This window comes from Anser anser (assembly GCF_964211835.1).
Source record: "Anser anser genome assembly, chromosome: 5".
NCBI classification, from domain to species: domain Eukaryota; kingdom Metazoa; phylum Chordata; class Aves; order Anseriformes; family Anatidae; genus Anser; species Anser anser.
Genome location: NC_139725.1, coordinates 17,557,210 through 17,572,381, shown reverse-complemented (window position 1 = coordinate 17,572,381; position 15,172 = coordinate 17,557,210). Strand labels below are relative to the sequence as shown.

The window sequence follows — 15,172 nt, the reverse complement described above, 5'->3', positions numbered from 1 at the left end:
GTGCAGCCTTCATGTCTATCTGTGTGGATATTTTAAACCCTTCCCACAACATCAGTCCCCAAATTGTATTTCTGCACAACAGTCTCTTCTTCATAGGGATGTCTTTTGTGTGTCCTTTGCCGAGAACACCAAAACCAACTACCTCTGCACTAAGTAGTGTACATTGGCTGGAATATTATTAGGAGAAAATTACCAGGTGTCTCGTAAACACCGACACATAGCCACAGTGTTGGGGAGAAGCAGAGATTTGTATATCGTCCTGGTAAGGGCTGCTCCTAGTCACTCTTTCTGTAGATGAAGGGAAGCAATAAAATCCTCTGAGAACTGTGTTCTGCCTCAGCATACTTCGTGTGCCAGCAGTTACTGGTTTTATTTTATGCTACATTAGGCTGTTAGCCAGCAATTATCTCTTGGCCTTATTAAACAACTGAAGGCTCAGACTTCTCTGGTTGCAAGATTTTGATTAGTTAAAGAACGTGAACCCTTTGGGTAACCACATGCACTGACAAGTTCTCCTTTGTGGAAGGGGAGAGGACAAACAGGTGGAAGGGAAAGTGCTGAAGTGGGCTGGTCCCTGGGGAGCAGCTCCAGCTCTGTGGGCATGGGTGACAAAGCTCTCATTTCTTTCTGGGGGGCAAGAAACATGAAATGGTACTTTGAGGATGGGAACTCCAGGCAATTCGGGGCAGACGGAGAGTGCAGTCACTGGGAGACGAAGTGAGGAAGAGTGAAATTTCTGTGCCACTGACTGGGAAAGTCCCCTCAACATCCCCAGGACTTTGTCACTTGAATGGTTCATAGCTCAGAGAAGGGAAAAAGAATCGGCCTTTTCCTGTGAACCCCCCACCTCCAGGTCACCCTCTGCACTCACCACATGATTTGCAAACTGATTTTGACCATTTTTCCCTGGTAGCTCCTTTCTCACTATTACTCTGCTGTGTTGCTGTGGCATTCACCAATGCCACGCTGAGAGCACCCAGCTGTGGCCATGGGAAATGAGAGGCAAAGTGCAAACTTCGCAAAGATGACTAACAGTGTCTTTTGTGTAGCACAGAAGCTTCACTTTCTGTCCTCCTTGTCTCACCCATTCAAGGATGGGTAGGCAATGACAAGATTTCTAGAATATTTCTGTTCTTGCTCATCTTCCTGTTTTTAAAGCACCAGACTTAAACGGCTCTTCACACAGGTCAGCTGTGATGCAGCAACGTTTTTTGGGGGGTTGTTTTTTGGAGGTTTTTGGTGTTTTTTGTTTTGTTTTGGGTTTTGTTTTTGTTTGAGAATTTAAATTAAAGAAGAGAATCCATCCTCAGAGAAGATCCCCTGACTTCAAGGGAGCTGATTGTTGTTAAAGTGCAGGTAAAGCAGAGGCAGTAAAAGCTTTACACACACTTTAAACACAGCTTTCTTTCAATTTTGTCTGCATGGCTCCAGCAAACAGCAGAAGGGTTTTGCCTGAGCTATAGCTTCAAGGGTTTGCAAACTTCTTATTAAAGCTTCTTACTCTATAGGCAAAAGGGTTTGGATGAATAAATGGATGGATGAAAACCATTTTCATACATCCTCTGCCATGCATGGAATGCTGATGTGAATGGCATTAGTTTTGTGTTTTCTTTCAGAAAAAAAAAAAAAAATAAAGAAAAAAAAAGACACGAAAATGATGAAGTTATGGACAAAGACTGTCAAATGGGAAAATAAGTATTTTTTGTTTTCAGAAATAGACATAGTTTTAGATAGTTTCATATCTGAAATAGGTAACTTTTTTTGTGGAAGAAGATGCCTAAAACATAATACGTCTTTCCATTTGTACTGTGAAATGTAAAAAGTAAAAAAAAAAATGTAAAAAAAAGTAATCAAAAGTAATTGATTTCCCATTCTTAAAAAATGTAGAAATTTACAGGAAAATAAAGTTTGTCAAGTCAAATAGGATCTGACATAAATTTAAGTACATCTATGAGAAAGCCCTAAAAGACTTTTCACACTTTCAGTAAAAAAGTCTCACTCTGTAGCACCCACCTAACAGACTCAAGCTCAACAGCAGCTTCTTTCTGGTGCTGGCTCTGAGGCACGCAGATGCATTGCAAGTGATGCCAAATACACAGCTGAAGTTAGGAGTGTGTAGGCGGGCAGCAGGAAGTCAGCATGCAGTTCAGAGGCAGTGGTGGCTGTACAAATAAGAGACTCAGGGTCTGCTGAGTTAGTCTCAAAGTCTTTCAAACCCCCAGAGTAACGCAGGAGAGAGGAGGACACAGGAAGACACTTTCCAACTTTTTTCCAGAGACTGTGAGTTTGGCACCTGGCATCTGAAAGCCTTGCCTCAGGCCATTGTGCTAGGAGGTTGTCAACTTGAATGCCCATGTGCCAGTCCCGTGTTGCAGCGCATAAATGGTTTGGTCACAGCAGAGTTTTAGCCTTAAATCTAAATTTACTTGCAGTCATGAGTGTACATCTGCCTTCTGGCACCACATTTTCAAAAGCCTATTCTTTTTCCTGGCTTAATCCAAAAAAATCTTAGATCATTTTCAGCATCCACATTTTCCTCTCATGAATCAAGACTCCACGCTTTCATTTTACCCAGAACAAGCAGTAATAAACTGGGTATGTTTTGACTCATGATTGGAAACTAAGTCTGAGTTTATATTCACCACTTTTTATCAGCCTGTTCTTTTTAATAACAAGCATCTGTTTCTGGGCTGCTGCTGGTGATTGCTATCAGCACCCCCTCCTTAGCCAGCTTAGAGAGACAGCTTCCAGCAGATTTCAGCCTGAGCCTGGAGGATGAGTTTCTCTAAGATGAACTCAGCGAAGCTGTGCCCAGTGCCCACTACTCAGTCTCGGCTGGCTACAGCACAGCTCCTCAGCTCCTGGGCAAGGACAGTTTAGCAGTCATCACCACCATTAGGCATGTTTCGTTTTGCAGCAGCGGGACAGCAGATTCACCAGTGGGGGCACGTTATATTTACAGTTATTCGGAACTTCCCTGCATTTCTTTTGTGGTTCACTTTCTAGTTAACGTTTCTTTCACTCATCAAGAGAAAGTTTGAAATGAACTCTAGGTAAATATACATGTTTGTTCAGCTAGAGACTCAACAGAGTTTTCCTGTGTTCATGAAGGGTTAAGTTCCCCCACTCAAAGGGCAGACTCAAAGCCTACATGTGGGTTACATGCCATTTATGTGGCAGAAATTGAGCCCAGGTACAGCTGAGAGGGTCAGCTTTGTGCTGGCTTTCTGCAAAGTTGCGGGTCTTAAGCACTGAGCCTTTTTAGAGCAACCTCACAGAATCACAAAATCGTAGAATATCCTGTTGTAAGGGTCCCACAAGGACCACTGGGTCCAACTCCTGACTCCACACAAGAACACCCAAAAATCAGACCTCTGATCATATCTGAGAAAAATCATATGTATGAGAGTGTTGTCCAATCACTTCTTGAACTCTGGCAGGCTCAGTGACGTGACCACTGCCCTGGGGAGCCTGTCCCAGTGCCCGACCACCCTCTGGGTGCAGAACCTTTCCCTAACACCCAGCCTGACCCTCCCCTGTCCCAGCTCCATGCCGTTCCCTCGGGTCCTGTCGCTGTCCCCAGAGAGCAGAGCTCAGCGCCTGCCTCTCCACTCCCCTCAGGCCACCGTGAGGCCTCCCCTCAGCCTGCTCTGCTCAGGGCTGAACAATGTGACCTCATACATCTTCCCATCTAGACCTTTCACTTCCTTTGGGCACTGTTTAATAGTTTTATGTCCTCCTTACATTGTGGTGCCCAAAACTACACACAGTGCTTGAGGTGAGGACACACCAGTACAGAGCAGGGGGGCACAATTGGTTAGTCAGGACTTTTCCCTCATGAACCCATGTTGGCTGCGACCAGTGACTGCATTATCTTTTAGGCGTTTTTCAATAACTCCCAGAAAAATCTTCTCCATAATAATCCCCACTCATACAGAGTAGTGCCTTCAAAAATTCTTGGTAAAAGGCAAGATAACTATATCTGTTTAATGCTAGCAATTTAGGTAGTCCTGGCAACTTGGGTGAAACCCTGCAATGAATTTTTAGATGTATTTCCTAGGCTTGTCTCTGTTCCTGACCTTTCACAGAGTGTGGAGCCAATCTTCTCTTTCTGGGGAATCTCCACAGCAGAATCTCTCAAGTGATTCGGGCCATGGGAACATGAGCCAGGGAGGCCCCTGGGTACCACGAGGATCAGTTTTACCAAACGACTATGGGAAGTGCTACCCTCTTTTCAGTTCAACCGTGAATGACTAGCACTGCAGCACTGTGAAGGACAGGCCCTAGGCTACTTTCTTAGGCACTTGTCCTGAGGAAGTGCCTAATACTGTGAGAGGCCCGGTTCCTTTGCCGCCCCTCCCCGTGGGTTTCAGTGGGCAGCCACCAGCTTTGTTGTTTATCCGTCTCTGCTGACGCATTTTGCTTATCACTGCAGAACCTGCCTGCCACGCTAACGCCGCCGCGACCGCAAGGCCCGGCATCGCGTGCACAGTCACTTCCTTCCTGCTCCCCCTGCAGCAGAGGGGAGCCGTGGCTGCCTGCTTACTGGGGCAGGGGCCTGGTGCCAGCACAGGCCCTATGCAGCCACCCTCGCACCCCTGGAGCTCTGCCCCAAACCTGGCCGGGGTGCCAGTCCTTGCCGGCCATGCGTGTGCTTGCTGCGGGGGTGCCTTCCAGCCTGCCGGCTGGTTGTTTTTTACACTGCTCCCCTCCTACGTCGCAGCCTGTTGGGGCCACCTGTTTCTTTCATGTCCTTGTCCTGTTTACATGCACCGATACAACGGAGGAGGCCGGTGGAGGTTTGGCAACCCTGAAGTCTTCTCTCTTTTTCTTTCATGCCTGAGAAGGGATAGAGGAATGGCTCTCAGTATGGTCAATGCTTCGTGAGTATGCCAGTGACGGGGAATCCGGAGCTCTGAAGAGACCAGGGGGTTTATGGCAGCAGAGCTAATTTATGAACAAGGCCAGGTCTGAACACAGTAATATCCTGCCTCTGGCAGCCTGCGTCAGCGGCTCAGACACCATAACAAACCACCTGGGCCTTGGGTTCATCTCCCACTTGGAGATCCCCAGTGCTGCAGGGGGCCTTCAGCCTGCTCCTGCCACACCGGGCCTTCCCTTGGAAGCTCCTCAGGTGATGGCTGCCCTCGGCTGGGATGGCAGCCCACGGAGGTGCAGGCTGCTGTGCCTCACAGACTGGTTTAGATTACATCTATCAATCACCTAGTTGTGGTTAGGTGAGATCCATACTGTGTCCTGCTGGGATCATAAATGCCGGGGCTTTCTCTTCATACATAGCAATGGCCAGTCCTTCAGGCCATGGCCCTTTCCATGAGCATCTCTCAATTCATGTACTAAACGCAGTTTATTTCTTTACAAAGTTTACCAGGGGTTCAGCAAAAGGGCCTATTATTTAATTTATTTTTTGTTTAAGGCTAAGATGAAAAGATTTACTTTTTATCAGGCAGGGAAGCGAAGCATGTTTCTAAAGCAACTGCAACCAACTCATTGCGTCCTCCTACTCTTCTAACATTTCTTCCTACTCCTCTAGCCTTCACTGCCAAGACTGCTTTAGACTTCACTGTGGTTAGCACATCCTGGACTTTGCAGCAAGGAAGCTCAGATGCAGCTGGCACCCTGGAACATTTAGAGCATACACATGAGGGGGCAGATTTCTGGTGCTTTGGCAAATCCAGGTCCAACGTCCACCCTGCCTGCAGATCTCAGCCTCTCACATCTGTCTTCTTTATCTAACCTCTCACCCAAATTATGTCCAGGCTGACAGTAAAACTCACAGGTATAAGGCAGGAAAATTATGAATCAACATTTATTGATGATATGTACAGAAGAGGTACAACACTTAGTGAAATATTATATTCACGACTATTTCCAGTATAGAAAGAATGTCCAGTTTGTTTTATACATAAAAGTTACAGAAATCAGTTTACACCATAAGAAAGCATTAAAAGCAAATGACTACAGATAAGTGTAAGGATCTGAACTACAAAAATAGAATTAGTCTACAAGGCATTCCAGCTACAATATACAAGAACAGAGCCTCAAGTTGTGAGAAATTTTATCTGCATTCTTTAGTTTATAAAGTGTGCTATAGATACTGTACAGTATGTCATTTCAAAATCTGGGGAGCTTTTTGGGTGTAAGGAAAAGACCAACCTGACCCCTCTTGCTTTTTATTATTTTCAGCTGAAGCATCTGAAAATATTCCATCTTATGATTGGCCACTTTTAAGAGGGGGAAGGAGTATCAGGATCAGGAGCAGGCAGTGCACAGTCCCACAGCGTGTGATTCACACTGAAACATCGTAGGAGGACTCACCAAGAAGGATACTTCCCATGCTTTGGGGCCTAATTTTGATCTTTTTTCACTTACGGGGGATGAACATATTTATGAGAACCAGGCTCAGGTACCCTGGGCATGAACCACATTTTTTTTTCTTGCTGTCTCAAAATCTTTCAGAACCACCTTCAGTTTTTACCCCCCAAAAGTAATTTTCTTACAGATTATAGCCCTGATTTCAGAATAATTTTGCCACTGAATACATAGTTCATATGTCTGTTTTATTATTTGTTTTATGATAAGACATACTTCTTGTATATAACAGGCCTCCTGGACATCAACTACAGTAGCTTGAGAAGAACTTAGCTTTGCACTTAATTTCCAGTAGCTATCAATATCCTCTTCTAACAATGTCAGAAGCAGTGGATCCTTGCCCATGAGTCTGTGCATTTTCCTCACAGTCTGTTCCTACCAAGGGGACACAGCAGGGGCTGGTGCTCCAGAGAGGACAGGCAAACCCTTGCTGCCCGCAGCATGCAGCACACTGTGCAAGTAGCAGACAGGGCATCCAGCATAAGGCAGCTAGATTGATTTCCCCCTTGCTCATTGTGCTAATTTAAGCAGTGACTTACTGAACTTCTGGTGGTAGAGTCCCAACACGTCAAGCAAACAAGAATAAAACAAAACATAAACTAATCATTCTGTGCATGCATTAATTTTTAGTGTCATAACAAATGTACTCATGAGGAACACATCTATGCTGGCATCACTTCCTCTCACTGCCAGGGAAGCACACCCATGCAGGTACTAGCACGTACCATGCTGGTTAGAGAGCTGAAAACTAAAACCAACGTATTTACAGTAACTTGACTGCATACATTATTCTGAATGTTATCAGAACAGGATACCCCATAATCGAAAGATAAAACAGTTACTAAACTATGTAATGGACTCAGTTGAATGGCCAGAAGGAAAACAAACCCAGACAAAAGAACAAAAACCGAAAGTAAAACAGAATTTTAAAAGATGGCCTAATTTGATGCTATGGCTCAATACACACTGACGAGTCAAATTAAATTAAAGCACTGCTACCCATACTGTGTACACCATTTCACTGAAATTACACATTGATAGCTACATTATCTACACTAAGTGCAGAGAGGCACTGGACATCATGCTTCAACAAAATGTCAAAACTGGTATCAATAAGGTTTTACATCTATTAGTGACTCACTTAGCACTATTCTACCTGCAGTTCCTATTAAGATAATACCTGGTACAATTGATTTAAAATACAAGAAAGAGATTAAAATACGAGGGTACATCAACACACTTCCTACATGTATATCTACCAGAAATTTAGTCTCCAAAACCTCAGCAGAATAACACACCCCGCAGATTTCTGAATAGATGACGAGATACCCAGTATCAGTCACACTGGGTTAGCAATATATTGCTGTTCAATGTTTTCTTTGTTTTTAATCATGATCAAGAAACTTGTTGACCATAAGGGAAACTTTCTGTGATATAAGGGTTATTAATATTTATATTAATTTATTTTTATTCCTCTCAAAACAGTACTTCGTTCATTAAATAAAATGACTGTAGCCGTGGCCTTAATGCCAACAGGTATTTGCCTAATGGGAACAGACGACCATAAAAGAGAAGCAACTTTCACTTGTCCTGGTCAAAAAATATAGTGTTTGATCTCTCTAAAATACATAAGAATGCAGGAGGTATTTGTACAGATGCTACCCAATTGCATTGGTCCCATGGTGGTTCTGTTGGTCCCCTTTCAAGAAGGCAAAGATTGGTGGCCAAGTCATGAAGTCTTTCTGCAGGCTGAACTCATGTACATTACATTGTAGCAAGACAGACTAGGTACCTGAAAATCTATTTTTTGCCTACCCAGTTCTCCAATTTTCTTTCGTCAGCAGTCTGAGTGAGTCAATTACACATGATCAGGTCCTAAGAAAGAACTGCAAGATTTGGCAAAGGTAACACCAGGAAAAATGACAAACATGAGGGGCAATTGCCCAAGACAGTCAATCTAGAAGATTGTTCAGGTTATTATAACATTGTTCTATAATGAACTGCAGCATTTAAGGACATCTTGAAATTCCTATTTGCTTCTTGCATTTTGTGCTTTGTTTATAATTCATCACTAAACATAACACAGAAACATTTCATTGATCCTAAATGTTATGAGAAAACTTTTTGTTCTAAGGTACAGATCACCTTTAAAGGCCTATCCCCCTATCTTATACGGTCATATAGAAAATATTATACGAAAATATGAGTGTCTGTAAATTACAGATACTAGGCAATTTAGTTCAGTCTAAACTGTAGTTTCCAGAGAACAAGTACAAACCCCTAAAACCTATAGTAATAACTACGTCAGGATTGAGCATATCATATTTAACAATACTAATATATGTGCAGCGTTTTCTCATGCATTCTACAAGCTACAGCTCACACTGGACCATGGGAAATGGGATATATTTAAGAAGGGCACAGGATATGCTGGATAGAAGCGTATGCAATTGTTTTTAAGAAGGAAGGACAACCTGTAACACACAAGGACTCACAAGCCCATACAAAACACCAAAATGGACATGCGATAATCTACAATACTGACAGCAAAATCAATTTGTAAACACGGTTTACATACAGTCTTTGAAAAACTGTAGAAAAGAAATAGAAAAGAATGATACAAAAATCCCTGCAAACTCTTCTATTTATTTACAAAACAATATAAAGGTACTAGACAACCCAGGTTGTGTGATGCTGCCTATGACAGTTTCCCTTCGTGTAATGGTGTGTGCCACAGAGCATCATTAAAAACAATTGCGGGGCTCCTGAATTTTGAAAAATCAAACTAGAAGGATTCAACACTCCAGCATCAATCAGCATTGGCTCTGCAGCAGAACATGGACATAAAAGGGGATCAAAGGTTGGGTGAGAAATCTCACTTGTCTTCCTGCCTTCCCAAATCTTGTCTTAGCTTGGTTATTTCCATCCTGGACTAGTAGAGACCCACCCGGTGGCTCAGTCATATGCTCTAGTTTTTTTTTTTTCAAAAAAAACCTAGCTGCAAAAGCACAACCACCTTATCCATGAGGATTTGTATCAGCTTGGTAGTGGGAAGCCACCAGGCTTCCCCCAAGCGTGGAAGAAGTCTCTGGGATGGTGGGCACAGCCATGGGATGGTTCCTCAGAGCCTGCTCATGCAAGAAGTAAAGGAACGATCAGCACCAAGGCATCAGCAGCCGTTTGGCTCATTCACAGCAGCACATTTCAGTTTAATATCAAACTTGACCAGGGGGAAAAAATGAGGGAGGCACCCCTTGTGCAGTGTACCGTAATGGGAGTCCTGCTGTAGGCATGCGGAACTGCGGAGCCTGCAGCAGGGTTAGGGAGAGCCACAGCTTCTGTGTCTGCCAGGAAGAAAGATCAATGGCTTTGGAAGGAATATGGATTTAATAATCCATAAAGATTTTTTTTTTTTTTGGGGGGGGGGTAAATTGTGAACAAGAACATAACTCTTTAAAAAACAACATGGTGAAGCTGAACACTTTGTTTACAGCCGGCTGCTTTCTCTGACACTTCAGCATTGTAATTCCTTCCCTCCCCCAAAAAAACAAATCAAAACAAAACAAACAATCAAAAAAAAAAAAAACTTGAAGCTATCCTCTATTTACAGTTATTCAGATAAGGAAAACTGGGAAAATATTTTTCCTTCAAAGTCATTAGTATTGTTGGAGAAAAGAAACTGACTCTGTTCAGGGAGGGCTTTCTGGTGGGAGCAGGAGCAGGAGCTTCCACACAATGTTATGCAGGGTTGCAAGCACAGCGACAGCCGAGGTGAACTGGCCCAATGGACCATACGCCTACTATAATGACTAGTATGAAAAATATCTTATTATTATCGTGTCCTTAGAAGTCACAGTAATAAAATCAAGGATAGTCTTCTGGCTCATAACAGACTAATATTACAGTACATTTTTTATAAAGTGCCCTTATTTACCCTTCTGTAAATGAACTCAAATGCAGCAATAAAAATAGATGAATGGAACTAATGAAAAGAGAAACAGTTATACCGTTAAGTCTCCACAAAAGCATTTCTCTGAGCCTGGTACTAAAGCTCAGAGCTTTCTTAAATTTATTTAAAGAAGCGGATGTCAGAGGTGAGGTTTAATGCTGCTTGTGTTTTTAGGGATTTGTGCGATTGCTGCTGTGTTGCTACAACAAGTCTGCAACAACACAAGAGAAGGCGAGGAAGCAAAGAAAAACCAGTCAGTTGCCAGAACAAATTTGTTCAAGCACTGTTGCTGCAGCTTCTCAGATGAGCAGTCTGCTCTTCTGAGTGTCGACTACCAGAATTGCAATGACCCTGGTAGTGCTGGAAAACAAATCAGAAATCCATATTACTCACATCTTACTCACACATTTTGGAGTGGCACAATGTTTGGAATTCCACGTGCTTTGAGAAAGAAATGGAGGTTAGCTGTATCTCAGGGACGGAAGAGAAAAAAAAAAAAAAACTTAATGACAGCGGTCCCTATTTTTGTGCTGAGTTTTAAATTCATTGCTGGATTTGTAGAGCATAGAAATAATTAGGCCAAAAATAAAAAAATAAAAAAAAAGAAGCATCTTGGCAAAAACCTTGAGGGTGTGAGAATCACCTTCATTTTAAGCAGCAGACAAAGACTACTGACTCAGACAGGATTGTGAAACACCTTATTACTTAGCGGAGACAGGAAGAGATCTGACCTTTCCTGGAAGCCCGTGACTCCCCTGGATTTCAGTGGGACCTTCTGTAGCCAGAGCATTGCTGGCACAGGTTTCACTACAGCAAACATAGCTTTTCAAAGATGTAATGAGTTTCTCACTGATTCAAATGGAGGGAGCGCATATCAGTATGGTTCACATGGCTTGTCCCCTACCTATCTGAAGCATCTTCCTGTGTAAGAACCATGCGTGCTTCTTACAGTGCTGGTGCAGCCTTTGTTCTCTAAGGGAAGCAGTGAGGAAGAAAACTCAGGGGGAAAGTGCTCCACCTCTTCTTTAGCTTCAGCGTGCAGTGTGCTTTAGTTTCAATGAACAGGTATCAAGAGAATGCCGACCTAGCTTCAGCAGTGAATGCACAAAGTAAATACATTTGTACTTAATTAGTCATGCAATTAACTGAGTCTTTGCCTGGTTTAGACTTTCCCATGTGCCAGAGTGCTGCCAATAATGTAAAGGGCAAAGGGTATCACAGCTGCACAGACAATGGGGGGCGGACAGAGCAGCACACGAGGCGAGCATAAGAGAGAAATGTTAATTCCTCCAGGAACTGCACAGAAAGCAAATCACTTTCTACTGTGCTTTTCCTTTAACTTTGCCACCCCAGTCCTGGAAACAAACACAAAATGTTTGCCACATGCAAATGAATGCATCAACATTCCTAGTGAAACTAAAAAGAGACTAGTCAGTGACCAGCCCTGCTTGCTGAAATGTGAACTTGTATTAGCTGAAGTGGCCAGGCCCTGGGTTAGTTTCTGTTTATTTAGTTAAGTAGCAACCCGGCCTCATGTGGAATGAGCAAATCGAGAAATGCAAGCCAAGAGTGAGTTACATTTTCCCAGCGAAATGGAAAGCTTTTTGATGGTTAAATACAGTGATGTGCTGGAGTAACACTATATTAAATATTCAGCCAGGCTAAAAGCAGAGGAGTTTACCAAAAACAACATTTCTCCTTCTCCCACATACACATTTAAGTCGAGAAATGCCTCCATAATTATCTTTTGAAACTTCCCTGAGTTACTGTATCTACAGGATTACCATTTTAAAATCACAGTCTGCTATTCCAGTCCTATCAAACGGCCCAAATTTATTTTCCCTTGTGTGGGTGGAGTTTTTCTAGCATCTCATTCCTTCCTCCCCTAGTCTCCATCTGAAGAATCACTCTTCAAAGGACAGCACGTCCCAGGCGGATAAGCGTAAGCACATCGTAAGTGTTTCTCAATATGCAATTTTGTGGAGCTGCCCAGTCACATGTTGCTGGCATTCCTTTTCATTTCCAACTGCTGAACGCTTTCAAAAGACAGCTAAAAGTCTGCAGACTGGTTTTCTGAAGCCACTCTCAAGGCAAGCGGTCACTGTGGCTGCTCCTAAGAGACTGCTGTGGTGAGCAGGACAGCAGGACAGGCGCTACTGGGCAAACACGGCATGCTGATCTTGGATATAACCACCACTCCAGTCACAGCAAATTTCACTCGATGCGAGCTCACGGACTCAGAACAGGGAACATTTCAGAGTACCTGCACACCGCCCCAGGCACATTTCTGGCACATAACCCAGAAGAGAAATTGTCTTCAAATGCAGACTAGGGCCCTGATCCCCAGACACTCTCAATACCCAGACTTTCAGTTCAATAAGGTCAGGTGGCATAATGCTTTCTTTTCTTGCTATCACAAATGCACTTTAAGAAAAAAGCGTTTGGGAGCATTCAGGTGTGTACTGGGAGAAGCAGCAGCTCCAGGTTAATTCTGGGTATTATGATACCAATGACCGAAGAAAAGAGAAGACCATCTGCCTATCACTTCTCTGGATATCCTATGGTTCCATCCATCAAAAAAGGATCCTTAAGATGATTCACAAGACCTCTGGAAAAGGTCTCCACCTCTAATATACATTAGAAGTCTACAGCATTCACAGTGGTTCAATACTTGCTAAATTATATAGGCCGTTTTGCTTAGGATCATAGCAATGGATGTAAGTGAGGACAGAAATACAAGGGCAAGAAGAATAGTCCACATCAACAAACGCGTGAATGAGGGGTGCTTTGACAATGAACTTGGTCTTGCACATCACTCATCATGCAAGCAGCCTTTGCTGGTTTATGTCCATGTGCGTTTTCGGAGGTCTTTATATGAATGCAGATGAGCAAAAGCAGATTATATTTATATTTTAATAGCTTCTACAGAGCCATATACCACTCCACAGTTCAACACGTTATTCCTGCTTACACCCACAAAAAGTCCATGCACAGACACTGAATGGCATGTGTCCCTAAATGTTTCAGCTCTGTTCTCAGCCATGTCTAAGCTCACGGTATGCTCGTACTCAGAGTCACTCTGAGAACCTCTGCAAGCTCCCCCAGGCACTGCACAGGGCTCGCTCTGTGGGTGCAGCCTCCCGGGGCTGCTTGGCTCAGCTGCGCTATAGAACATTGCTAGTAGTACAGAGGCGTTCACCAGTGTCTGAACATTGCAGAGTATTAACAAGCACCTTTAGAAAACACTTCACAAGGTGATTATTGTGGCTGTAATTTCTCCTGACAGGATGAGTCAGCTATATTATGTTGACAAAACACCATCTTGTTAATTCAGATGCCAGGTGCTCTAAGAAACATTTCTCTGACATTAGAAATGTATATGAATCATTACTCTACAAAACAGAGAAAGAGAGAAGTAATTCAACACATTGGTCTAAATCCTGTAATTCTTGCGTACTCTTCATTCAGTCCTAGCCCTGGCCAAATTCCGCTGACCTTAATAAGGAATTTGGCTTAGTAATTATTTCAGGATTTAACCATTCTCTGACATATGACATGAACTTGGAAGACATACACTTCAAGCCAAATGCTACTGATGATTACATTCAAAACTCCCAATTATTTAGTGTAATATATTCAGATTTTTTTTTATAGATCATTATCAAGTACCCAATCATGACATCCTTGCTCACGCTTAGTAGTACCTTACTTGACCCTCCCCTTCCACACGAGGAATCCCTCAGACTTCAGTGGAGCAGGGTGAAGAGTAAGGTGCTACCTGCTTGGACTAAGAATGATATAACTGAGCCCATGGTATTCTATATTTTGTACATCAGGCATTGGTTTAAGAACTATTACACCCTGCAATAATACTGCCTTGTATTATCTGATGCACTGTGGTCACAGAGCAGCACAGACCCATAATAAAATGGAGCTGCACCTGCCCTGGGACAGCTGACAAAAACATATCATATGTACATGCAAATCTAAGGTCTTGTCTTAATGTCAAGTATTAGTTGTACTAATCTAACAAAAGGTCTGGGATGATTTGTTGACTTTCATACATTAACCTTGCCCCTGGATCTAAATTCAGTCTGAAGTACAAGTAGGCACAAAAATTCAGTGCTTCCTGTGCCAGGTTCTTCTTATTATTGTAACAAATAGAAATCTTTGTGGGCATTTTCAAAAGCTATTTTAGCCATGCAGTGCCAACTAGATCAGGTGTGCCACAAGAGTCACTGAAACACTTGGAGGTCTGCATGAAGTTATATTTATCTGAAACAATTTGTGACCCTGAGTCCCTGTAGCGAACTGTACTGGCATTGTGATCTTCCCATTTTGCAGCATTTACATTCTCTGCGTCTTGAATGAATGGGGAGGCGGGTGAGAGCACATTGCACTGCATGGAGAATTCTCCAGCTGCATCATCCAAACAGTAACACAAGGGAGACAGATGGTTACGGATCATTGTTTGGCAAAGATGCTACAATGACTTTATGAGATCTTTGCTAAGTTTCAATTAAGAAACTAAGTAAGCAGAAACTGTAGATGTTAAATTAAAAAAAAAAAAAAAAAAGAGAGAGAGAGAGAGAAATCTTCCTTAATCGTGGTATCTTTTACCAGAAGAGGGCTTCGGGGCTTATTAAAGATGGAGCTGGGAATCTCTTCCCTTAGTTTTCATGTTTCCAAGGCTCTTCTTCAACCACACTGAAGTCTGCAGATTTGCCATTGGTTGCCAGTGTTACCTGCAAGTAATTATCATCAACAACCAACTTAAAGACCAAGGAACTTTGACAAGAAAAGTCATGACTTTTATATGGAAGATCATGATAT

General features: G+C 42.8%; 1 protein-coding gene across 3 annotated transcripts in view; it reads right to left on the bottom strand.

Annotated features, from left to right (window-relative positions):
* Positions 1–5,811: 5,811 nt before the first annotated feature.
* SLC1A2 (solute carrier family 1 member 2) overlaps positions 5,812–15,172 on the bottom strand; it is a 94,406-nt gene continuing 85,045 nt past the window's right edge. For all 3 annotated transcript variants that reach the window (XM_083838434.1, XM_083838433.1, XM_083838432.1), the window contains exon 11: positions 5,812–15,084. In XM_083838434.1, the coding sequence (XP_083694560.1) occupies positions 15,010–15,084 (75 nt within the window). In that variant the 3' untranslated portion in view covers positions 5,812–15,009. The remainder of the gene's footprint in view (positions 15,085–15,172) is intronic.